The sequence below is a fragment of the Rhododendron vialii genome, chromosome 9a, assembly GCF_030253575.1.
Source record: "Rhododendron vialii isolate Sample 1 chromosome 9a, ASM3025357v1".
Lineage (NCBI taxonomy): Eukaryota > Viridiplantae > Streptophyta > Magnoliopsida > Ericales > Ericaceae > Rhododendron > Rhododendron vialii.
In genome coordinates this window covers 1,086,240-1,112,594 of record NC_080565.1, presented here as the reverse complement: position 1 = coordinate 1,112,594, position 26,355 = coordinate 1,086,240, and the positions used below count along the sequence as shown (strand labels likewise).

At 41.7% G+C, this 26,355-nt stretch overlaps 2 protein-coding genes across 41 annotated transcripts in view; both read left to right on the top strand.

Annotated features, from left to right (window-relative positions):
• Positions 1-26,355, top strand: part of LOC131301395 (putative disease resistance protein RGA3) — a 48,777-nt gene that overhangs the window by 4,088 nt on the left and 18,334 nt on the right. For 29 of the 40 annotated variants that reach the window (XM_058327680.1, XM_058327665.1, XM_058327685.1 and 26 more), the window contains exons 2-4: positions 31-139; positions 244-309; positions 412-569. The gene's annotated coding sequence lies outside the window, so the exon portion shown is untranslated. Of the gene's footprint in view, positions 1-30; positions 140-243; positions 310-411; positions 570-1,225; positions 1,562-1,881; positions 1,981-2,374; positions 3,049-26,355 lie in introns of those variants that run through there. The other 11 variants (XM_058327671.1, XM_058327673.1, XM_058327651.1 and 8 more) reach the window with 9 other exon arrangements.
• On the top strand, positions 7,022-21,241 carry LOC131301394 (putative disease resistance protein RGA1). The gene is made up of 4 exons (XM_058327645.1): positions 7,022-7,434; positions 17,136-20,739; positions 20,966-21,054; positions 21,172-21,241. Exons 2-3 carry the CDS (start codon positions 17,145-17,147, stop codon positions 21,019-21,021), a joined length of 3,651 nt encoding a protein of 1,216 aa, XP_058183628.1. The 5' UTR covers positions 7,022-7,434; positions 17,136-17,144; the 3' UTR covers positions 21,022-21,054; positions 21,172-21,241.

The window sequence follows — 26,355 nt, the reverse complement described above, 5'->3', positions numbered from 1 at the left end:
AACAATCGGTTTTTGATCTTACACGTCCAGAAATGGTGATTTCTAATACCTCAGGTAACAAGGGAGGAACAGTGGATCTGACAGCAGAGGAAATTACTGCATTGTAGAAAGAGGTGTTCTAATAGATTCGCCTGCTTATGTAATTTCTGAGACTAATCAACAAATTATCTGTGATCATCTCTCTCTCTCTCTCTCTCTTTTCTCTTTTATGTTAAATTTTCTGCTAACATTTTCTGTTTCCAGATTCTCCGAGACCGTGTGTCATATCCTTTTATATGAGGAATTAACGCAAGGAGGAGGTCCTCAAAGGTCTTAATTCTTGTATACCTCTCTTTTTAAACACTCTTCTGAACAATTTGTTCCTCAGCCATGATTCTTTCTGTCTTCAACGTTATTGTTTTCTGGCTTCAGGTCATACTGCAAAATGTCCACATTTAATAAGCTTGCAATGCGAGAGGTTGTTGATGGGAATCAAATCTTGGAAGGAAGCTCAAAGTGACACTTTCGATCAAGCAGATTATACCAAATAGCTGAATCGGTCTTTGGATCTGCCCACAACATTTTATTTAGTAAGTCGTTGATTACATATTTGAATCAATGAAGCAAGAGCCGTTACGGATCCGATACGATACTATATGACAGTGGTGATACGAAAAATTCTAAAAAAAGAAGATAGGAGTACATCTAGGATTCATTACTTACCAATGTTTTTGTCATTTTTAGCATTGTATTATGCTAATTTTAAAAATGTTGAGAAACCGTTATATTCTTCATATGCAAACTTGTTCCCCGCAAATTCACTGGTTACTTGCTGAAATCCAATGTTATTTGAAACATATGCAGGACACAAGACTGTATTCATCTCACTGTATCCTCTTTTCTAAAGTATAAGTAAACTATTGAACATCTATGCTTTTTGTATTCCTCAAACCTTTACTCCATCCTATGCAAGTCCCATATTCTTAATTTCATAAATGTTCGAACATGTGACCTAGAGTATTCAAAAAGTATCTGATACTTCTAAAATTAAAAACAAATGGCTTTTATATTTTGAATACTTCTGGATACGCACCCATGAGTATTGGAGGATTATCAGTAATCAATGCAGATATCCAGATACCATACAGCTACGACTCCCATATAGAACTTTCCGTTCTTCCTAGGTTTGGATCAATTCTGTATCAATAGTTTCTCACTAGCCCTTTTTGATGTTCATTCTTTGAAGTACGGTGACACTAGACACATCAGAAGTTGGACTCCGGAAAATCAAATTCGAATCTCATTACGGTCACGTCCATTTGTTTTAGACCTAGTTTTTTTTATCGCCAGCATGTTCTTAATGTAGTGTCAAAGAGCAGTTGTTCCCACTGAGCTTCTTAGCTTTTGATGTATGGCATCTTACAAAGATATACTATTAGCATAGTAATAATTTCTTCTCTATGTTTTGATCTTAGACACCCAGCTCATATTATTTCTGTGAGCAACGAAATAACAGTGGTTTTGACAGCATGCGAAATAACTCTGTTGAAGAAACAGGCTTTCAGATAGCACATCTTCTTATGTAACCTCTAAGACTAGACAACAAATTAGCTACTATCCTTTTTTTTTCTTGACCATTTTCAGAGGTTATTTTTGTCTGCTTCCGGATTCTTTGAGACGCACTGTTTGCAATACTGCAAAAATTTGAGGAATTTAGTACAACGCAGAGGTCCTCCAACGTCTTATTCATACAATATTATTTGGTTAACACATCACTGACCATTTTTTCTGCTTTATCCATTAATATTTTTGTTTTAGTTCCAACTGTTGAGAAGTTTTGCATGCTGGTTAACGGCAAACTGTGCACACCTAATAAGCTTGTGATGCCTGTGGTGGTTGTAGCTCAGAGTCAACTTTCGGACAAGGACTTCACTGCCTTATCTCCCTCTTATGGCGCTACCAGATACTGCAAATTGGTGGATATGCCTTGAAATTCGACATGTAAGTTATTGATTTTCCTCTTGCATCAAGCAAATCAATTATTTCTTAATTAGCCCTTTTTATTCTTTGTTCATTCTTTGTATCCTAGCTTCCCGTGTATGGCATCCAACACAGTCATGCATGCTAACATGTACAGTAGTAGTTTCTTCTCTCTTAGCGATGAGTAGATTTACCAGTTTAATCATAGAATGCTACGTGCTTATCTTTCGAACTTTTACATACATGTTTATTTTTCTATTTCCCGGTCTAACTAAATCTTTGTTCTCGCACATATGGTTAGGGTACTTACTCGTGAACTCCATGGTTTTAGTAAAAGAAACTACTTCTTGTATGACCATAATGCTTGATATAACTTATTCTAAGAAGTATGACGATTTGATTTCAACAATGCCAGGATAGTGGTTGCTCCAGTTTCAAGGCTTCTGTTGATCCTCTTCTTCTGCTGTTTTTGCTGCTGCATCAGGACTCCGTCTGCTGTTTCGGCTGGAATTGCTTTGGCAGTGATCCTGTTTTCTACTGGTGTCCTGCAGATTATACTTGTTTAGGATGTTGGTTTTCTTCCTAATGCTATACGAGATGCCGGTGTAATCCATTGCTTCTTCAAGTGAGCTCCCAAGCTTTTGAGAAGGGTGGTATGAGGTTAAAATGCTGCAGATTCCGTCTTCCCATGTCGTTGGAATTGCTGATGCATAATTGCTGGTATGCTGAAATTTAGCTGAATTAGTGGATGTCTAGGGTCCTATGTGTGGGTTGCTATCTTAGAGCGAATGCTTACTCCTTGGCTATGCTCTTTTCTTTTTTTTTCTCTGTTTGTACCTTGTATCTTTCTTGGTTTTTTGGGATATTGGTAGATTTATTTTGGTTGGCTCTTTGCCAACTTTGTTGATTTCTTTGTGTCCTGGGTGGCATATGATTGTCAAGAGGCTTGGGTGCCAACATAATTGGGATGCAAGCTTCCTTTTGTGATGCCATCGTGCCCCCGGCATTGTTTACTCTTTGTAATCATCTCTTCAAAGATTAATAAATTCAATTACCCAAAAAAAAAAGATTAATAAATTCCTTTCTTAATCTTTTTAATGTGAGAGACATATAAGGGCATCTTAACACACATATTATGACAATACATTTACACTTTGTGGACAACAGTTTTGTGCTCTTGGAGCAGATCCTTTAAATTCTAACATCGATACTATACTCAGGCAAAGGCAAGCAAGACAAGAATAATAAGAAAGGGGCTTTTCTTTTAGGCAACTCGATACTTTCCAGATGGCTTTCCCTGCGCTGCGGTTGTGTCCTTTTTTTGGGTAAACCAGGAACATATTAGAAAAATAAACTAAGAAGCATACAAGAGTCTAGGGTTTGCAACCCCATTGGTGTCGTTGCAAAGTTGCAAATTAATCCATACCGGAGCAACATCAAAAACATGAAAATCTATATTAGCTAACAATTCTGTGCACTTGTTTCCTTCTTGGTAGACATGATCAATCTTCTCCACTCCCAGCTGCCTCATCAAGCATTTGCAATCATGGATAAAATTACTCAGATTGGGGCGTGGTGACCCATAATTATATGGATGGCTGCCAGTACATTTATTTCCACACAGATGGATACTAGGTCTTTGCTTTTAGCCAGTTGCAAACCATCCCTGAGAGCCCACATCTCTGCCTCCAGACTGTGCATTGGCCGCAAGGACCTATGGAAACCAATAACCCAGCTAACATTTTCATCATGGATTTGACCACCTCCTGTGGCTTGGCTAAGGTCTTTCCTTGCGTGCACCATCAGTACTTAATTTAATGCAATTTGTGCAAGGCGGACACCAATTAACAAGCACAGCATTTGTAACACGAGGTTCCAAATCCAGAATTGCAAGATGCTTCCATTCAGCTGCCTGGGCAATGGAAATTTTAACAGTGGATTCTAGGTGGTCTCTGGTCTGGTTGGATTCATGACAGAAAATGGTTTAACGACACTCCAAGGGATATACCCAATCGGTGTTTGGCCTTGGACTCGCAGTTGGTTTTGAGCCAAAAAGGAGAAGAGAAGGAGAAAGAACTAACAGCACTTCTAGGGATGCCAAAACCCACCCAAACACGGCCTGCCACAAGTCAGTCCCTAAGAACATGGTCCATGTTTTCACTACCAGAATTACATACCTCACAAAGATCATTTTGGATAAATTTTCTCATAAAAATTTTAAGCCTATTTTGAGCAGCAAGCCAAATAAAAATTTTGAATTATAGGATTAGTATGTGCTTTCCATACCCAATTCCAATCCTCAAACAGAGGGGTGCAATCAAAGTCCCCGGTGAGAAGCCAAGCAGACCCCATTCGTAGTAAGATTTCAAGCAATTTCGTCGGGTTGGAGGTCCATCCTTAGGGGTTGAACACAGAAGATGCATGCGAGAATGTTAGTAGGGAAAACAAAAGAAATTCTAGACAGATCCCAACCGTTATTACCCCACACATCTCTAACACTAAGGCTAGCCTCATCTCTATGTAAAGGTCCCGAGATCAAAGATCTCACAGATCCGAAACCAGTCCAGTTGTGGTGTGGCCAAAACGACATATTGAGTCCACTCTCAATCGCAAACCCTGAACCCCGAACTGTAAACCTGTTCCCTTTTGCTCAAGCCTCTCCAAGTAGGAGAGGGATGATTGTAAGCAATCGATCTATTTTTTTACTTTGAAATCAAGACACGACCAAACTCTATACTCCGCATTAACTTTCCAGTTGAGTTTAGCCACGGCTATGGCATCAACATCCAGATACCAAGGCTACCTCATATAACAAGTTCAGAGGTTAGTTTTTGTAGTGCATTCCAGAAAGATACTTCAAACATAACCTTTAAGCACTGGATCATCAGTAGAAAAATAACCTATATAATATGAAGGACTGATTTTGAAGATATGTTCTCCAATTAACGACTCAGAACTATGTTTTTCTAGATTGATGGTTCATATTGTATGCAACATTCTAATAAACGGCTCAGATTTTGATCCAAAGATCAAAGATCCCTTCAAAACTTTTCCACATAAAAAACATTGTCTCTTTCCAGAATATCCAGACCCCAAATCGAAGTCCAAACATTACAACCTTTATGACGCTCAGTAATTGAAGAGTTGTTACAGTGCTCATCATAGAGGGTTTGACAGCCCGATTTAGTCAAGTAATTCCTCGAAGCAGTGAATGGCCAAAACCATTTGATCTGCAAATGTTGAATCAGGAAGAGTGATGGAGAGGATCTAAGAAGTTATTAAAGCAGGGAAGCAAGCCCACATTTAACATTGCTAAAGAACTACAGTAAATGGGAGAAAGCAAAAACTGCTGCAAAGAACTTTGGATTGGGCTAGAAGCCTAGAACTGATTAGCCCTGAGGGTGAGATAGATGGTGAGCTACCATGATTGACTGATGGACCACACGAATTGATGTAGCCACAGGAATTGATGCGGCCCTAGACAAAAATCGGCAAAAAATACATCAATCAATTATTTGGCGTAAATATATTTGCCTCAAAATTAAGCAACATGAGAAAGTAACTAAAAGAAATCGTTGAACAAGATCACAAGGCAAAAGAACTGTAGAAATGAAAACTCCAGCTATAATTGATGGAGAGCGACTAAATGTTGCACTCAAACGCGAGCAACGACAAAATGAGGCTAGATAAGAAGTTCATAATTGCGGATCCATATTACACTATACCGGTTAAAGAACATCTCCCACTATTCATTACAATATTTTAGAACTTTATTTGTAGGGGATTTACCCCAAAAAAAAAAAAAACCTTGTAGGGGTACGCAACATACCCCCGTTACTCCCATTGACTTTCACCATAAGAAGAAGTAATATTAACAATAAAAAGATGTAACAAACATCATGAGTGGCGGAACAAAAAATGACATAACATTTACAAAAAAGAATGCATAATATTTTCATCATATCATGCATTTCAAAGTGGCGTAACATTTCTAAGACTACTTATTTTAAAGGTGCCCCCAACAAAATAGTGTAACATTCATCACAAAACAACATACCATTGAATTTGACTGCCCAAAATGAAATCCCCCACTGCCAGAAGAACATTTGATATACCACTCCCATTAGGTTTTACACCTCGCGAATGCTTCTTTCGAAATGTCAACACTGATTCCGAATAACATCCACTCTGATTGATCATCCCATTACAAGATACCACATTTGATTAGATCCCTTCATCCTCCATATCCTCAAAGACCTCTTTTGCCTCACTTTCATGTGCAAGTCGAGCATACCCCAAAATTAAAGCACTCCAAGAAATCATGTCTGATTCAGACATTGCATTGGGCATCGGGCAGTTTACGGGCATCTTTTACTCTATAGACTGCACATTTGACACGAACCTGTCGTCTAGCTTTGACGTGGATAGAGCAGTGCATGCCTTGACCACCGTGCGGAGGATGAAGGCTTTGAAAATAAACTGAGGACTTGTATGAAATTATTGAGTTTTGAGCAAGCATAGGTTATTTGTTGAAAAAAAGAAAAAGAAAAAGAAAAAACAGGCATAGATTATGGAGTGAATCGAGGAGGAGGGGGTCGTTTGCATCAGCGGAACGGAGGTGTTTGAGTAGGGCGGCCGTGTTCCCTGCATGCGAGTTTTGTTGAGATTGTGGTGGGGCAAACGCTTTGGGCAAGAAGTACAACGTCCGAAAAGTAAATAATACGGGTTTACGGAACGCGAGTTTGCTATTGACTAACTTCGCATCCTCAAGCTGAGAAGAAGGCTTCTAGGCCATTTTTGGCAATTTGCGACCTTACTTTGGAATCAATTTGATAATCTTCTTCGTCCACATTGCAGAAATTATTATTTAGAATAATTTCGTATAATATCAAGTGGATCAAGTAACAACTGGTATTTAATCGGGGATCATATATCTCAAAAACAAATGAAAGAAAGTTATTTGGGCACACTTGATTAGAGCTTGGAAGACTTGAAAATAAGAAAGACGGGGGTATGGAACGCGAGTTTTATATTAACCATACTTGGCAAATGCGAAGTTTTCTGAACAACGCTTCTCCGCCGTATTTGGCAATTTTCTACCTTATTTTTTGGGATTATTTGACGATCCGATACGTCCGCATTGTAGAAATTGTTGATTATAATAACTCTGTAAAATACTACAATGTAATCGGATACCTACGGGTATTTAATCGGAGAAGATATAGTCCAAAAAGATTGAAGAAAAATGAGCTTAGCACACTTGATTATAACTTTTTTCTCAAATGGCTTTTGGTGCTAGTCCGTTATAAACGTTGCAAATCCAAGTCGACCTTCACCGCCGCAAAATCCAAGTGTCTCGGGCGATCGGAGCCGGTGAACCCATCGTCTCTCATCCTTCTCTCTCTCTCTCTCTCTCTCTCTCTACAACCACGAGGATTTTCTATTTGCAGCCAAGAATGTGAAGAACAATCTGAGGTACAATGGTTGATTGTTGAATCTAATTCATTTTCTATTGGCATACAAATTAAAAGTTTTGCGGGTTTTGATTTTATATGGCTTACGGTACTGTTAGAAATTCATTCAAGGTATCTGCCACCTGTTTGACATTTGGCTTCTGAAGGAAGTCGTTTTTTGGCCTATGGTTGTTTTGAAGTCTCGATTCAAAATAAGTAGCCCAGTCGATCGGGATCAGCAGATTTGAACCATTCTTTCTGCAGTTTTCTGGGCAATTGAGGTTCATATGACTTGGAACATCGCAGATGAATGAGGAAGTTTTGGTTGATCCAACATGTCAAAGGGACTGAAATTGGAAATACCATTGTTCTGGTGCAGAAGTTCCTATTAAAATGGGAAATGCCCTACCTTTGAGTGCGGTTTGAACTATTGATTTGCGCAATTGGAAGTAATCAGTTAGGTTTACGATGAAACCTGGAAATGGATCACTGGTTCAATTAGAGTACCCTACAAGAATCAAGGATAGACCTCAACGGAAAATTGAAGAGTAAGGACAGCAAGTGATAATGTGGGGGCTGTAAAATAAGTAAGGACAGCAAGTGATAATGTGGGGGCTGTTCTTATTTCACGTAAGGGTTTTGAATTGGTCCACATGTATGTGAGAAGTTGTGTTTGGATGGTTGTGTCCCTAGACTTTTTGTTTTGGATTAGCCCCTCTTAATTGTATTTCCTTTGAGATGAAAGAAAAGATAGGCAATTTATTATATGTGAGAGGCTGTGTTTGGTATTGTGTTTGAATTATTGTGTCCCTAGACTTTTTGTTTTGAATTAGCCCCTCCAAATTGTATTTCCCCCGAGATGAAAGAAAAGATAGACAATCTATCTTTTAAGACAATACCGAATCCTATCTCTTGTAGAGAGGTGCAAAAGCTCTCCCTTTGACTCAAGGGGCCTTCCGCCACTTCACTCCTACTGATGCGAACAACTTTCAAGTATTGGTGCCACTAACCCTATTGCCTCATCTGATGCATCCAGGGTGCCTGAGCCGCAGCGTTCTGGGCGCGATAGCATAGCGTCTTTTGTAATGGCTATTGATTGTAGAAGTCTCTTCTGATCCCTACTGTCACTCTCTTTGTGCCTAAATAGAATCAATTCTTTCTTGTCTCCATCAGTTACTTTTTGTTCTATTTTTTCTTTTGGTGCCTAACATCATTCTTTTGATTCAAATATTGTGACTTAGAAGAAGACTACTTCGAATCTCAACTTCTGGAGCTCCTTTCATTTGATTGGTTCTCATGTTTTTATCTCCATTTCCTATTTCCTTGGTGGATCCAGTCCTCGAGAGTGTATGTAATTTGCTTGACAACGCGTGATTTGCTGTATCACAATTGGGATATACAATAAAGACACAAATAGACGTGCAAATACAATACAATAACAAAGGCACACATTTAAGTTGAGAGAGAAAACGCAAGTTAAATACAAGGGGAGTAAGACCCAAACACAATATAAACATGGATCCGACTCTAGTAACCTTTTTTTTTTTTTTTTAAGGGGCAAAAGTCAGTAGTGTTAGTTGCTATCAGTGAGGTTTGAACCCTAGGCAAAACTCTAGTAACCACGTGGATTGATTGAGGTTGTAGTTTTGGTGTTGACTCTATCTAGTATAGTTTTCCACTTTAGTACTTGTAGCTTGTAAACCAAACCAAACCAAACCGAGCCGTACGTCCCAATCACTTGGGGTCGGCTACATGAATCCGTTTCCTCCATTGAGCTCTGTCAAGGGCCACTTGTTCACACAGACCCATTATACTCATATATTTGCGCACTACAGCATCTAATGTCAATTTAGGTCTACCCCTTCCCGTAACATTGCTACCTAGAGCTATCTTATCCGCTCTCTTAACTACTGCATCTTTTGGTCTACGATAGATATACCCAAACCACCTTAGTCTATTTTCCCTCAACTTCTCTTTTATAGGTGCTACACCTACCATCTCACGAACTGTTTCATTTCTAATCTTGTCTCGTCTAGTCTTACCATACATCCACCTCAACATTCTCATTTCTACTACACTCATTTTGCTCACATGTTGTTTCTTAATAGGCCAACATTCTGTCCCATAAAGCATCGCTGGTCTTATGGCAGTTCCGTAGAATTTTCCCTTCAATTTTGTGGGTACCCTCTTGTCACATAGTACACCAGTAGCGCTTCTCCACTTGAGCCACCCCACTTGGATCCTATGGGTCACATCATCAACAATCTCTCCATCTCTACTAATAATTCAGCCTAAATACCTAAAATGATCACTCTTTGGTATCTCCTGGTCTTGGATCATCACTCTTTCTTCATGCATATTACTGGTACCACTAAACTTCCACACCATATACTCAGTTTTACTCCTACTTATCCGAAAACCATTTGACTCTAATGCTTCTCTCCAAATTTCTAGTTTCGTATTAACACCTCTAGCGGTTTCATCTACGAGGACAATGTCATCTGCAAACATCATACACCATGGAATATCCTCTTGAAATTGTCTAGTTAATTCATCCATAACTAAGGCAAAGAGGTATGAGCTCAGGGCTGACCCTTGATGCAATCCTATAGTGATTGGAAATTCACTCATTTCCCCTAATGGTGATCTAATGGTAGTGACGGTACCTTCATACATGTCTCTAATCACCTCGATATACCGTTTGGTCACTCCTTTTCTCTACAAAACCCACCATATGATGTCCCTATGCACCCTATCATAAGCCTTTTCTAAGTCTATGAAAATTATATAGAGATCCTTCTTCTTTGCTCTGTATTTTTCTACTAATCTCCTTAATAGGTAGATAGCTTCCATGGTTGATCTTCCTGGCATGAACCCAATCTGTTTCTCTCACACCGTAGTCACCCTCCTCAAGCGATGCTCAATAACTCTTTCCCACAACTTCATCGTATGACTCATCAATTTAATACCTCTATAGTTGTTGCAGTTTTGAATATCCCCTTTATTCTTATAGATAGGTACTAAGATGCTCCTTCTCCATTCGTCGGGCATCTTCGTAGTCATAATAATCTTCTTGAACAACTTCGTCAACCAAGTCACCTAGACTTTTCCACACTTCAATAGGAATACCATCTAGTGCTAGGGCCTTACCCGGTTTCATCCTTTTCAAAGCTTTAACCACTTCGAACTTTTGTATTCTCCGATAAAACTCATATTCTATGTTCTCGCCAGGTACATACACTTCCTCCCCACCAAAGCTTCCTTCATGTTTCTCGTTTAACAACTTATCGAAATACGACTTCCATCTATCCTTGATCGCCTCGTCTTTCACCAACACCACCGAATCAATACATTTTATACACTTAACTTGAGAAACATCTCTAGCTTTCCTTTCTAGTAGCTTAGCAAGTTTATAAATAATCTTTTCTCCATCTTTACTATCGAGTCTAACGTAGAAATTCTCATAGGCTTTCAACTTAGCATCCCTAACGGCTTTCTTAGCTTCCTTGCTAGCTTACTTATAACCCTGAAAATTTTTCACATTCCGGTCCTTTTGCCACTTTTTAAAGCACTCCTTCTTTGCTTTTACCATGGTTTGAACTTCGTCATTCCACCACCATGTTTCCTTAGAAATTGGACATTTTCCGTTTGACTCGCCAAGAACTTCTTTCGATATTCTTCTAATACCGTCAGCTATCGTATTCTACATATTGTCACTATCGCCTTCCACTCCCCACCGTACTTCTTGAGACATTCTTTCCTTGAATACCTCTAGTTTCTCCCCTCTTAGGCCCCACCATTTAGTCTGTGGGCATCTAGTTTCTTTTCTCCTTCTATTATTCCCCTTGAGACAAATATCTAACACCAAAAGTCTATGTTGTGCTACTAGACACTCTCCTGGAATAACTTTACAATCCTTACATGTCAAGCGGTCTGCACCTCTAGCAAGAAAATAGTCGATTTGGCTTCTATTGGCTCCACTCATAAAGGTAATTAAATGCTCATCTCGCTTCCTATAGAGAGTATTCCCAACTATAAGGTCAAAAGCTACCGCGAAATCTAAGATCCTCCTACCACCTTCGTTAAGGTCACCAAATCCAAAGCCACAATGTACCTTCTCATACCCTTGCTTATGCACTCCCACATGACCATTGAATCACCTACTATTAATAGCTTCTCCCCAAAAGGTATCCCTTGAACCACGTCATCCATTTGCTCTCAGAATTGCTCTTTAATATGATCATCCAAGCCTACTTGGGGTGCGTAAGCACTAATAATATTAACTATACTCTCTCCGATCACAAGCTTAACTAAAATAATCCGATCTCCTTTTCTCGTTATCGTAACTACCGAATTTTTCAGGTGTTTGTCTACTACGATACCTACCCTATTTCTATGTCTATCCTTACCTGTATAGTAAAGCTTATAACCTGTGTCCCCTATCTCCCTAGCTTTCTCCCCTACCCACTTAATCTCCTGAAAGCAAGCTATATTAATCCTGCTCCTAAGCATGGTGTCAACTAGCTCCCTAGTCTTACCCGTTAATGTCCTATATTCCAAGTTGCTAAACGAATCCTATAGTCCTGGGCTAGCTTCTTTACCTGCGCTCATCCAGGCACGCGCGAGAACCCTTGCTCACTTATCACCACACCCGGGCGCCGGTGTGGCGCCTCTTGCTCATTTTTCGAAGCATCCGAAGGCAGGCACAACGCGTCGCTTAAAGGGAACGCCCTAGCATGTCTCGTAATCATATTTGGATTCATGTCATAAAGATCTGACGGGTTTTTTTACGTATTGGCTATCAGCTACCTAACGCACAACCCTTCTCCTTTATCCAGGCTTGGGATCGGATGGGAAATAAAGATAAGACTCTACGCACGAACCAGGCGGAGTTTGAAGTTCATGAATCGCTTAAAGTTAATTGTCTATTTGAAATTCATGAATCATTTAAAGTTAATTGTCACACATACAATCACAGAGACAATTTTGAGAGAAAATTTTCACTACACTCACAATAGTTTACAAAAAAACTCTCTTTGATGTCCAAGTCAAGATTATAGAAGTTGTGGAGACCAGGTTCAAGACTCCCTCTTTGTGATGGGATTTTCTCTTCGAGCTCCTGCTTAGAAGATGAAAACCTTTCTCGTTCAGCTACAATATCCTCCCTTTGGAAAAGTTTCCTGGACCGGGTTGACCTTTTTTCGAAGGAGTCTTAACTCCTCATCCAATTGGTCCAATTGCTCAATTAGCTCTGCATTGAGACTGGTGATGAGAGCTCGTCTCTACGTGAAGTGTTTGGTACGTTTTCAACTTCCCTTGCATCAATTTGTTGGCAACTCGAATATTAGCTCCCACTCTGGTCGCCAAATATGAAAGATGTACGTGTTTAGAACTCCCTCTTGGTGATGGGAATCACTCTATGAGATCCTTAAAAGATGAAATTTTTTTCTCGTTGACCTGTTGACTCTGCATAAGAGAAGTCTATTAGACACACTCTAGCCAATGTTGACCGTAGGAAATGTCTCCGTTGATCAAATAAGTGTTGGCTCAAGGGCAAACTATGGACTAGTAGTGCTAGTCCGAGAACTGGCGATGTTCTTTCTCTATCTCTCTCCACTCATTACCCAAAATCCAAATACCAAAGTACTCAGTATGTAATTTCTGATCCTTTGTTCTATGCCTTCTTCGGGTGTTTATAGGCAAAGTTTGACCACCTCCCGGGGTTACCATCTCCTGACTAGGGTGAGGTGCCATCGTTACAATCTTTTCCACCATATCCATCACTACCATCTCCTACCAGGGGTTACAATCTTTTCCAAGTTTAAACGACCATTTTGATTTCCTGGGAAAGTCTCCCTACTGCATCATTATAAAGTTGTTAAATTAATTCTTTTACGACATCCTTATAAAGTTGTTAAATTAATTCTTTTACGCAATCCTGTCATCCAAATTTCGTTCATAAACCGATTTATTACTATACTTATTATTATTATTATTATTTTTTTTTTTTTGGGGGGGTGGGGGTGAGGTGTCATTGTTACAATCTTTTCCACCATATCCATCATTACCATCTCCTACCAGGGGTTACAATCTTTTCCAAGTTTAAACGACCATTTTGATTTCTTGGGAAAGTCTCCCTACTGCATCATTATAAAGTTGTTAAATTAATTCTTTTTCGCCATCCTATCATCCAAATTTCGTTCATAAACCGGTTTATTACTATACTTATTTTTTTTTTTTTTTTTTTTTTTTGGGGGGGGGCGGGGTTTCTGATAAATGCTTCTTAATGCATTCCTCCTTATATTTTGGTGGTTTTTTAGTCGAGGATGCTCTAGCTCATCCGTACTTGACATCACTCCATAACGTCAGTGATGAGCCTATTTGCATGGGAAGCGGGGGCGCTGTTGTTCCCTTGGGGCAGCGGCTTGTGGCTGTGCCCAAATTCTGGGCCCACTCCGGTCTCGCTTCGATGATCGGAAGCATTCACTTCATAGAGCTCTTCGAGTAGAATAGTTATGCAAAAAATTAGCTTAATTGGATATCATTAAATGCCTGATCGGAACCCATATAACTCTCGGTCCATGGGTTACAGTGGATTTGATCCAGTATTTTGGATCCATTCTTTTCAAGATAAAAAGGTTCCAATCAGGCACTTAATGATATCCAATTAACTTGATTTTTTGCATAGTTGTTCTACTTGACGAGCTCTACGAAGTGAACGCTTCCGATCATCGGAGCGAGACCGAAGTGGGCCCAGAATTTGGGCACAGCCGCAAGCTGCTGCCCCTAAGGGGACAGCAGCGCCCCCGCGTCCATTTGCATGACTCCTTTTAACTTGGACTTCGAATAGCATGCCCTAACTGAGAAACAGATAAGGGAGTTGATTTACAGAGAAGCACTTGCTTTTAACCCGGAGTATCAGCAAATGTGAAGAGCCGTATGGTACTTTGCATCTTATGATTTTCAATCAGTATGCCTGCTGATGTGATATGATTCAATGATTATTTCTTCATTATTGAGTGTATATATGTGTGTATGTTCCCTCAAACTGAAATAATTGAAATGTTGGATTGTAGGACTACTATTCTTTTGGTGTTAGTACAGCTGATCATATAGCGCTGCTTGTATGGTAATTTCCCCCCTCTTGTCTATTTCTTTCGAGCTGATTTTGCTGTTGATAATCTGAAATACTATATGCATCAACGCATACTGTTTTATGGGTGAACTAGTTTACTCTCTCTCTCTCTCTCTCTCTCTCTCTCTCTCTCTCTCTCTCTCTCTCGGATTACAACTAACGAGGTTTGGTTGATTAGAACTGTTAATTGCATCTATTGGTTGCCTCTTTATATTTCTCATACTTCTTTTCTTTATAAACCTATCAAAGCTTTTTAGTCAATTCAATTTCATCAACCAATAATGCCCTTTCACCTCCATTACCAATATTTAAGTTTTGACACTATACTTTTCATGAAGTTCATTCGATCCATGTTATTGTTGTACTTGTTGTGAAAACTATTTTGCTTCCATATTTTAATATCGTCAATCCCACTTACCTCTATTCTTTCTACGGTAAGTATATCTTACGGATCCTAGTATGTAAAATAATATAAAGTTGCATTATTCAGTGTCGTGGGTGATAAACACCTAAGATTGCTTGATCGTGGTGCTTAAGTCCATTAGTTAGAAGTCTTTTTAGCTATTATTTGTCGTTTTTATTCAATATTGCTCGTAAGGTAGTTTGTTAAGTGTTTCAGGCAAAACGCCCTTAAAAGGCGTATTTTGAGTGCAAAGCCAACCCCCAAGTTAGTTCAAGAATCATCGCCCGGTGGACCTTGTGCCAAAGTGACCAAAGAACGAAGGCGAGGAGCATCGGGCAAGCCAATGGTCGTCGGGTGTCAAGTCTGGGAGGCTGGCCTGAAGTTTTGGAGATAAGCTCCGCGTATCGATACGGATTATGGACCGTATCGATACGCGTTGGTTAAGTGGGCAGCCAGATTGTTCCGTATCGATACGGATTATGGACCGTATCGATACGGAAGCGTTACGGGAAATTGGTCTTCTCAGCTTAGCGATGTCGTATCGATACTTTGCATAATCTGTATCAATACGGAGAGCCTTCGGCCAGATATTTTGTTACTTTTTGGGCTTTCCATTTATGGAATACTTGCCTTTAATAGTATGTTTTTAGATATTTGAGGAGAGAGAAACCCATTGTGTATAAATAGGGGTCTCTTCTCTCTCTTTTGTATCTAGTTCTTTACTAACTTTAGGTTTTTCCTCCATTAATGCTCCTTTAAGCTTTTCATAGTGTAATCTCTTAGAACTCAAGTAAGTAATTCTCGTTTGTTAATTTCTCGTTTATTAAAGTTGTTCCTACGGACTAGATCCTTTATAATATCAAGTTTGTTTTCGTTTTTATCGGTTAAAAGTCATGTCTCGTTTTTATGCTTTCTTTTATGCTTTAGCTATGTGTGAGTAGTTGATAGGCCAAGTCTCAGGGTAATCTTTCCCGAGTACTTAGGTGGTTATTTAGTTCTCAAACTTTCGGGCTTAAAATCATGAATTTCGGAATTTCATTAACCTAGCCATTTTGGTCTAAGCGAGGGGTGTTAACTCCTTGGTATGAAATTTAGTCAAGCGGTCTTGGCAAGCGACATACCGAGGGCTCGTGGCCTCCTACTTGTTAGATACATTAGCAAAAATAGGTTTGTTTAGTTCCGTTTAATCACATCTTTCGTTAAACGTAGTCTTTAAAGCTAAATTCTCCGGGCGTGAGCACGCGGTCGTGACTCTCGCCTGAGTTAAATTGAGAACCGGTAACGGCTTAAGTCAAGGGTTAGACGATCCCCAGACTTGCCTCCTTTAAGTTAATTAAGCGTTTTTCTAGTCTTTTGCCTTAATTTTCCACCGTTAAAGGCAAAACCAAGTTGGCCGTCTTAAACGCCACAATCCACCATACAAAACCTACAATCTGATTAAGCTATATTCGAATTCTCTGTGGGTACGATCCCGGACTTTCCGGTTATTATGCTACCGACAATCTAGCCCTACGGTTGGGGTTTTCAACCTTATATTTGAAGGCGAGGTTCGAAGGTGAAGCAGTGGGCCCAACAGAGACTATTTTATTTTTGTTCAACGAAAATTAGTGACCTTTCCATTATTGCCATCAGGCTTTATGAATGGTATTTTGCATTTACGCGGTTGGGATTCGTCAAACAACTAAATAAGTTATAACTTTTGTTTTAGCCCGCAAATGGCTATTTATTTAATGTTTGCATTATTTATAATTGTGGCTCACACGGGGCCCTTTTTTCTAATGCTATGAGGCTTTCTTGGGTGCAATTCTGACGGGGCAAAGCAATATTATTCTAATGCTCAAATAATGCATTGAGCATTAGAAGTCCTTTGGTAGTGATGAGCACACAAATCCTTCACCATAGACTAGTTGTGCTCCTATTGGGTGAAACACCAATACAATGGAAACCAAACTACTAAAGCAATGTGAACTAACACCAAATCCCCTGTACGTGTCAAAATTACTACTTCACTCTTATATATTGTCAACATTCTCATGTTCTTTTTCATTGATTCCAAGCTTTGTATCATATCCTTCACCATATTAATAGTTGTCTGAAACACCACAGACCACACAAGTCTCTTGTATTCTCTAGCTACTTGTTCCCCTGAAGAAGAAGTCCTAAAGAATCTCTCTTCTTTTTTCAGTTGGAACAAATGGCTGAACCTCTCCTCACATCTGCTACCAAGGCAATCTTGAACGGCTTGATTTCCCTAGCAACCCAGCAGATTAGCCTGGCCTGGGGTTTTGAGAAAGACCTCGAAAAGCTCCGCAGAAGGCTAACAATCATTCAAGCTTTGTTACAAGATGCTGAGAGAAAGAGAATTCTTTCAGAACCATTGAAAATCTGGCTAAAGAGTCTCAAGGCTGGAACTTGCCATGCTGAGAATGTGCTGGATGAGCTTGCCTATGAAGCTCTTCGAAGGAAGATTGAGGTACCAAACCCACTCAAGGAAAAGGTACACAACTTGGCTTTTCGTTTCAAGATGGCTGAAAAGGTCAATGATGTTAATTTACTGTTAAAAGAAATTTGCAATGAAGCAGTTGACATCGGTCTTAGCCCAGCAAATCTACTTGCAGATGCTAGTAGTGTTGAAACTAGGGAATTCAGGCAGACTCACCCTTTTATAGATGATTTAAATGTTGTGGGAAGGGATGGTGATGTGTCTACAGTTATAGACATGTTACTTGGTTCTGACGAAGAAGACAATTTCTCTGTCATTGCAATTGAAGGAATGGCTGGGCTCGGGAAGACAACTCTTGCTCAGCTAGTTTACAACGATGAGAAGGTTGTGGCTAAGTTTGGTGATAAGCGAATGTGGATTTGTGTATCTGATGATTTTAGAGTTGAAAGGATATTGAATGAGATGGTGCAATCTCTTACTGGAGATAAGTCTGAGACACCAAACATTCAAGGCATAGTGAGAAAGCTTAATGAAAAACTGGGTGGAGACAAATACTTACTTGTATTAGATGACGTTTGGAATGAAGATCAACAAGAATGGGTACGAATGAGAGATTGTTTGATAGAAATTGGTGGCTCCAAGGGGAGCAAAATTTTAGTGACGACGCGCAAGATGGATGTTTTATCAACAATGCAAATATCATCGTCCTTGACTCACCATTTGGATAAATTATCCAATGATGAGTGTTGGGCCATGTTTACAAAAAGAGTATTCTCAAGTGGGGGACCGATAAGAAAACAAAGTTTGGAGAATATTGGTAGAAGAATGGTAGAAAAGTGTAAGGGTGTGCCATTAGCAGTTAACTCAATAGGAGGTTTATTGTACGCTAAGCACTCTGAACGTGAATGGGAGTCTGTCGATAAGAGTGAAATATGGCGTTCTCTTGAAAGTGAAAATAGTATTCTACCAGTGTTAAGACTAAGTTACGATCACTTACCATCACCATCTTTGAAAAGATGTTTTGCATATTGTTCTGTTTTTCCAAAGGACACTAACATCAACAAAGATATGTTGATTCACCTTTGGATGGGTCTAGGATATCTTCATCCTATAGTAGAAAGTGCATTAGAAATGGAAGATTTAGGCAATGATTATTTTAATATTTTATTGCGCAATTCTTTCTTTCAAGAAGCTAAATTGGACGAGTTCAATAATATTACTAGTTGCATGATGCATGATCTTGTACATGATCTTGCGCTTCAGGTTGCAGCGGGAAGTTGTTTAACTTTGGAAGCTAGTGAGGTGAAGAACCATCCAGAGGTTCAACATCTAACATTGCTTCTTGGGAAAGAAACGAGGTTAGATATTCCACAAGAAAAAGTTGGAAACTTGAGGTCACTATTTTTAACTGGATATCTCCCCCAGAAAACTGACTTTGTCAAATGTGTACGTGTCCTACGTTTAGAAGGATCCTATGTGCAAGAATTGCGCAAGTTCATACATTTGAGGTATCTTGACCTCTCACACACAAGATTTGAAAAGCTACCAAACTTTATCACCAGTCTCTACAATTTAGAAACGCTCGTTTTGCCATCATCTCTACAAGAGCTCCCAAAGGATTTTCATAAGTTGGTTAGCTTGAGACATCTCTGTATGGATGAAAGAAAAATTAGTCCGAAGGTAATACCGGCGAAGTTAGGGCATTTGACTTCTTTGCAGACATTACCGCTCTTTGTTTTGGGTGTGGATGTGGGCCATAAGATTGAAGAGTTGAGAAGCTTAAAACACCTAAGAGGTCGATTGCGTGTTAACAATCTAATGTTCGTGAACGACAGGGAAGAAGCAAAAAAGGCCAATATGATAGGAAAAAAGGACGTCCAAGAATTGGTATTTCACTTTGGACTAGAAAGATCTCACACAAACCATGTGGATGTGTTGGAAGGACTTCAACCCCACAAGAATCTTAAGGGTTTAATACTCGAAGAATTTGGAGGACAAAAATTTGCGTCATGGATGACCAGTGCCAATCCCGAGTTCCTTCAAAATTTGGTGAAGATTGAATTAAGGAGTTGCCTAGTATGCGAACAAGTCCCAACACTCGGACACCTTCGACATCTTGAAGTCATTAAAATGAAGGGATTGGATAATCTGAAACGCATTGGTACCGAATTCTATGGACTGGACGAGGGCATTGTTGGTAGTAGCAGCAAGAGTGGGACAACAAGAGGGGGAGTAGTATTTCCAGCATTGAGAACACTTAGTCTTGGTGATATGCCGAAGCTAGAAGAATGGTCGGATGTATCATCGTTGCCAGCTGCTTCCACCAGTGTTATAAAGTTCTTCCCTTGTCTCAAACTGTGGCTAATCTCCAATTGTCCTCAGTTGGTAACCATTCCAGGTCAATTGTTATCAGTCCAGAGCATAAGTATTTCAACGGTGGATCCTTGCTGGAGCGAGGGTCGAATGATGGATAGCCCATCCTTGTTGATGGAAGTCAATGAGAATTCAGAAAATATTGCTCTTTTCTTGGAGGATTTGCTTGGAAAAAGTAGCAGAACCCTAAGAAATCTGGAAATTGATGGATTGAAGAAGCTGGATTGTTTACCGAACCAACTACTAAACCTTACTTCTCACGAGAAGTTAGTTATAGAGTGCTCTATTCTAATTTATATAATCGAAGAAAAAGAGGTAACAATATCCACCGGCCTGCCGTCCCTTCAACAGCTTTCAATTTTGGACTGCCCTCAGTTGAGATGTTTGCCGAAGGGACTGTTACAGCCAACCCTTGCAGACTTTTGTATAGAGTGGTGTGGAAGTTTGGAATGTGATGAATCGTGCAGTCTGACGTCCCTTAAGAAGATGACTATCATAGGCTGTTCAAGATTGGGAAGTTTTTGGGAGAAGGGGCTGGTCTGCCTGACAAGCCTTCAGAGATTGGTGATTGGTGGATTCTCAGGGCACTTTCTTCATTTCCCCTGGCCCTCCTATCCCCCTCAACAGTGCCCCTTCATCTCCCTGGAGTATCTAAGATTAAAGGGTTGGGGAAACCTCACATGTCTGCCTGATCTTGAACACCTCACTGCCTTGAAAACATTGGAGATCTGGGAATGGGGAAAATTGGAAGCTCTACCAGAGTGGCTGGGTAACTTGTCATCTCTTCAATCACTGGAGATCTGGAGTTGTCCGAATCTGAAGAGTTTGCCCTCCCGAGAAGCAATTCAGCGCCTTGCCAATTTACAACATCTGTTTATATCGAGATGTCCCATTCTAGCAGATCGAATTGAAAAGGGAAGCGGCGAAGAGTGGCACAAGATAGCTTATACACCATTGGTCCAAATACGCCATGGTAATTTACTTCTCTAATACCCGTTCTCATGATTCCTTTGCAGTTAAAGCAAGCACAATTGCATGCTCTCTCTCTCTCTCTCTCTCTCTCTCTCTCTCTCTCTCTCTCTCTCTAGATCTCTTGTGAATATATATTCTGGGTCTTTATATGTGTTGGTGTCCATGTGATGAAATCAGAGAAAGTAAAACATTGAAAATCTTACATATCTAACCTGTTTCACTTGCAGGATATGGTGCCCGCTGTAAATATAGATATTCGCAGAAAGAGCTCAACCAATTCTAACTTTTGAAGGCAAAGCAATCTCCAGCCAATCAAGTAATTTCTCAACTTTTGCATTTTATTTAGTTTGCATCTTTTGGGACTAGCATCAATGTTAACAATTGGTTTTTATATGTGTCAGTGTCCAGAAATTGGTGATTTCTAATGCCTCAGGTAACAAGCAAGGAACAGTGTATCTGACAGCAGGGGAAATAACTCCATTGGAGAAAGAGGTGCTCTAATAGATTTGCCTACTTATGTAATTTCCGAGACGAATCAACAAATATCAGAGCTCATCTTCTTTTTGTTCTCTTTTTTGTTCCATTTTCTGCTAAGATTTTCTGTTTCCAGATTCTTCGAGACCGTGTGTCATATCTTAACACAAGGTGGAGGTCCTCAAAAGGTCTCATTCTTGTATACCTCTCTTTTAAACACTTATCTTAACAATTTGTTCCTCAGCCATGATTCTTTCTGTCTTCAACGTTATTGTTTTTTGGCTTCAGGTCATACTGCAAAAATTTCCACATTTAATAAGCTTGCGATGCGAGAAGTTGTTGATGGGAATCAAATTTTGGAAAGGTAGCTCAAAGTGACACTTTCGATCAAGCAAAGTATGCTAAATAGCTGAATCAGTCTTAGGATCTGCCCACAACATTGGAGTATTTAGTAAGTTGTGGGCACGCGCCCCGAAAATTTTGCTTCGTGAAATTGGGTGCGGCCCTTTTTGTTTGGAAGAGCGCGGCGAAACGCCTCGATTCAGAGTCGCCACTCGGGTTTTAGCGGTGAATGCACCCAAGGAACCGAACTCGAAAACGTTTGCCACGTTTGTTTGATCTTGAAAAGGCTTGTAGACCGGTCCGTCGTCACCTTCGATATCTGAGGTTCGGGAGCCATATTACGAGAGGGGAAGGGTTTTATGGCATCCCTCTCGCCCAATCCGGAGATCGATCTCTACTCAGGCATTTTATAAAGCATTTGCATTTTTCTCTCATTTAATCATTTTTTAGCCAGTTAGGGCGGGGGAAACAGTTAATGGGGGTTAAAACTGTAACAAGTTGTGATTTATGTGGCAAAATGTTTATGGATGACTTGATTGCGATGCTAAAGGATAGATTGAGAACAAGCACTGAGCAAACTGGACAAATTGCAGTACACTGCCCCGCAGGGGCATGAGCAAGTTCTGCCAGCATGCACTGGCCTAGCCACTGCATGTTGATCGTACTTGCGCACGCCACAGGGGTACTGGCGTACTCCACTTTTCGAGTTTCACAGTCTTTGTTTGCAACCCTCTGGGCTCTGGAAAAGGACCAGCGCACACCCAGGACAAACCATGCAGTTAAATAAGCAGGATATATATATTTACAGACAGCTAGGATGGCTTGAAGCCATGAACATAGACAAGAAACCCCCTAAACAGAGTGGGGACAGAAAAGAGGCCAAGACTGAACTAAGATGCAAAGGCCAGCCACTGGATCCTGGCATTAACTGCCGTACGCCAGTCATGGACTGCCGTACGCACGTTTGACCCTAACCCAGTGCTTGGTTTTTACATCATCTGGGCTCTGGAACATGACCAGAAGGATCCCAGAGGCCTTCTGAATAGACAAAGAGTAAGCAATAACCTTTATTTAAACAGTAGTAAACATACAGAAAATTGTAAACTGGTTATTTAGCATGCAAGGGTGATTGACAGAAAGATAGAACAAAAGGAATGACGATCCATGATCCCCACTCCAGTTGTGCTCGTACTACCATAACTGGCGTACGGCATAGAGTTACTGGCGTGCGCCATGTTCCATCTGATACGATTGTCGTATTTTGCCAGTTTGAGGCCAGGACTAGTATTACTTACTGGCCTGGGCCTCACTGGCTCCCCTCAAGGGTCGAAAACAGAAAAGAACGTAAAGGTGGTATACCTCTTGGCATTGAGGTTTGATGGTTGTGTTGAGCTTTAGAGGTTGAAGATGGAGGTTGTATGGTGACTGAACATCAGTGGGTGTGTGGAAGTGGACTTCCTTCCTTTCTCTTTCAATAGAAGAAGAAAAAGAGCAAGAAGGGAGGAGAGGGGAGCTTTATGCTTCTTAATGAGGCTAACCCCTTGCAAATGAATGCAAGGGGGGTATTTATAGGGGGGAGTGACTGAGATCAGTTTGCTCTAGGGCCTTGTTTGGCTGGTTAAGGCAAGGTTGGAGCCTCCCATGCATTAAATGCATGGGACTTGCCTTGATGGGGGGTGTAGGAGAGAGGGGGAGCGTCTCTGCCGAGAGTAATCATCAGGGACGCTGTAGCCGACGTCAGGGTGGCACAAAAGTCCCGCCCAAGTTGCTGAATAAAGTTGATTTGACTGGATTTGACTGGCGTGCGCCACTATTAACTGGCGTGCGCCACTATTAACTGGCGTGCGCCAGTAAAAGATGGGCCACTGGTCGATGACTGACACGTGGCAGGTGACTGGCGTACGCCTCCAGGACACTGGCGTATGCCAATTGGGTTTTGCTGGGGCTGTTTGGCTCTGGTTTGAAGGGTTTGAAAGGGGTTTTGAGAGAGGTTCGGGACGCTCAAAGCTCAACCACACCTTTGTCCTTAAACTGTTTTCGACTAAGATCATCATTGGGGAAATAAAAGATCGACAAATAACGTTATCTGGATAGTCCAGAATGGGGTGTCTACAGAAGCCCCCCTTTGACGGCACTTGATGCACCATTGTTTGGAGACAAGTAACGTCAAAGGTTTTCTAGACACCCTCTTCGAGGCCATCCAGAATACGTGAATTTTAAAAGACCTGTTTGATTCGACGTTGGGGCGGATAGACCGCTGCTTTGCTGTCTTTTGATAGATCACAGAATGCGGGCTCTCATGGGGAATGATCCTTTTTGCCAAAGCATCGACTCTGCTTGGGAAAGCAGATGGTGGGACGGGTAGATCGTCTCTGATTTGAAATTGGACGGATAGATCGTCGTTGATTTGAAATTGGACGGATAGATCGTCGTTGATTTGAAATTGGACGAGTGGATCGTCGTTGATTTGAAATTGGACGAGTGGATCGTCGTTGATTTGAAATTGGACGGATAGATCGTCGTTGATTTGAAATTGGACGGATAGATCGTCGTTGATTTGAAATTGGACGGCTAGATCGTCGTTGATTTGAAATTGGACGAGTGGATCGTCGTTGATTTGAAATTGGACGGATAGATCGTCGTTGATTTGAAATTGGACGGATAGATCGTCGTTGATTTAAAATTGGACGGGCCTCTGCTTGGGGATGGGTCCACGTGAGCCAATATGAAGCTGGGCCACCTCGGGCCTCGAGGTGGAAGCAAATTTGAACCTTCATAAGAGAGTTGGGCCTGAGGCCCAAAATTTAGTGGCGTACGGCATAATCACACTGGCGTACGCCAGCTATCTTGATCGAAACAGCCCAGATCCAGCCCAGACCCGGCCCAGCACGGTCCCTACGTCGTACAAACTTCTGTATCAGACGGGAAACCGCCATTCTTCAGTTTTCGAACTCTAAACTCCCAAAAACTCTCTCAAAACTCTTCAATCTCCTACTCAATCTCTCATCTTCTCCATCATCCACTCGGCCCACTCCATCCATGGCTGAATCTGGTGAAGGTGGTGGCAATGGTGATGCCGGAGAAGAAAGGAACCAACCAAGGGGTGAAATCGAGGCCCCGGGGCCACGAATCGACGATCAAACGACGGTAGGGGCTTCATCGAGCATCGGTGCAGACAGTACAGGCAGCGACGATGGCAGTGGTGGCCATGCAGCAGAGGCAGGTGGTGGTGATGGGCGGCGTACGCCAGGGGAGAAGGGGCGTACGCCAGCCGTTGTTGGTACAGTGGGTCCTCAGGTTCGGCGATTGGACCCACGGAGCGGCGTAGAGGGCGTGGTGATTATTGGTCTGGGCTCGGCTGGAGCCGGCGGCAGTGGCAGTGGCAGTGGCAGTGGTGATGGTGGTGATCGACCGGGGACACCACCGAGGGATCCGGCGAGGGGCAAGGGTCCCGTGGTTGAGGAGGGAGTGTCCGGAGAGGTACCCATGGAGGAGGTGGAGTTTAGGCCTGCAGTAGGGTCTTCGGTGCACGTACCCATCACTCGGGGGGATTTTGCCGAGTTTGTGTCCGAGGAGGAACTCGGCCGGTTGCTCCGGGAGAACCCGGGGGTGGTGGCTGCAGTACTGGCAGCAAGGGAGGATAGAGCCCGGCAAGTAGAGAGAGCGCAGGAGGAGGAGCGCTTGAGGGAGGAGGCCGAGAGGGCCAGGGCCGAGGAGGAGGCCTTTGTGAGCGAGACCGGGGCAGCAAAGGAGGCTCAGGGGGAGGTGTGGTCTTTTGAGCGGGCGGTGACACTCGCAGAGTCTATACGGCTGGCACCCCGTGCTAGGTTTGACGCGGCTACGTACGTTCTGCCCGAGCCACACGTGTTTATCCCGTCTGGGGTCGAGAGCCTTGCACCTTTGAGGGAGAGCTACGACGCAGAGCTTGTTCTGAGAGACCCACAGAGACACCTGTCCGTGGACTGGGCGCAGGTATTCCTTTGAACTTGCTTTGATATGCATGCCTTGTCGTTTGTAACAATATGCAATTTTGAACTGTAGTAGCCTAGCTCGTAATGCATGTGGACTAGAACTTTGAAATGTAACTTGACTGAGAAAGTAGAACCTTGAATAGCATGCCTTGACTTTTGAAACTTAACTTGAATGGTAGCACACTCGGAGTAGTTGAATCGACTTGCAGGATGCCCAATGACTTTGACAAAACGATTGGTGCCCCACTTGAATGAACCATAAGTTGCCTTGATCAATAAGACTGTCCTTCGAACTTGAATTCGACTAAGTAGATTGCCATGACATGACGGACGCCCGGATGGCGTGCCCAATAGCTTGAATCGACCATATTGATAAACTGAAAACTCGTGCAATCGACTGAGAGATGTACCTTGAGAAAAGAGAGGCCCTGTAGCTCGGAACCTGACTAAGAAATACCTTTGAACTGATTCGACTGATAGCAGAACTGGACAGGAGAATACAAGTGCCCGGTAGCTTTGTTCGACCCTTATGACGCCTGTTTCGCCTGTAGAGTTATTTTTGAAATTCTGAATTCGACTAACCGTTTGGATTGTAATTGCTGATGAAACTCTATCTGCTGTCTGTCTTTGTTGTGCAGAGGGGGGCGGCCAGCACTCGGGGCCACGGAGGTCCGGCGAGTTCGCTTGAGTTGTACAGGAGCTTGCCCGAGCGTGTCAGGGCCTTGGTTGATGCTGCAGGGTTCCGGCCGTTTATCCTCACGTTGACGGCCGTGAAGAGCGACCACGCTCTGCTGACAGCATTGGCCGAGAGGTGGTGGGATTCCTCAAAT

Coding starts and splice junctions, on each gene's coding strand:
- LOC131301394 (XM_058327645.1), top strand. CDS start 17,145: ATGGCTGAACCTCTCCTCACATCTGCTACCAAGGCAATCTTGAACGGC. Junction 20,740..20,965: donor ATTGGTCCAAATACGCCATG/GTAATTTACTTC, acceptor TTTCACTTGCAG/GATATGGTGCCCGCTGTAAA.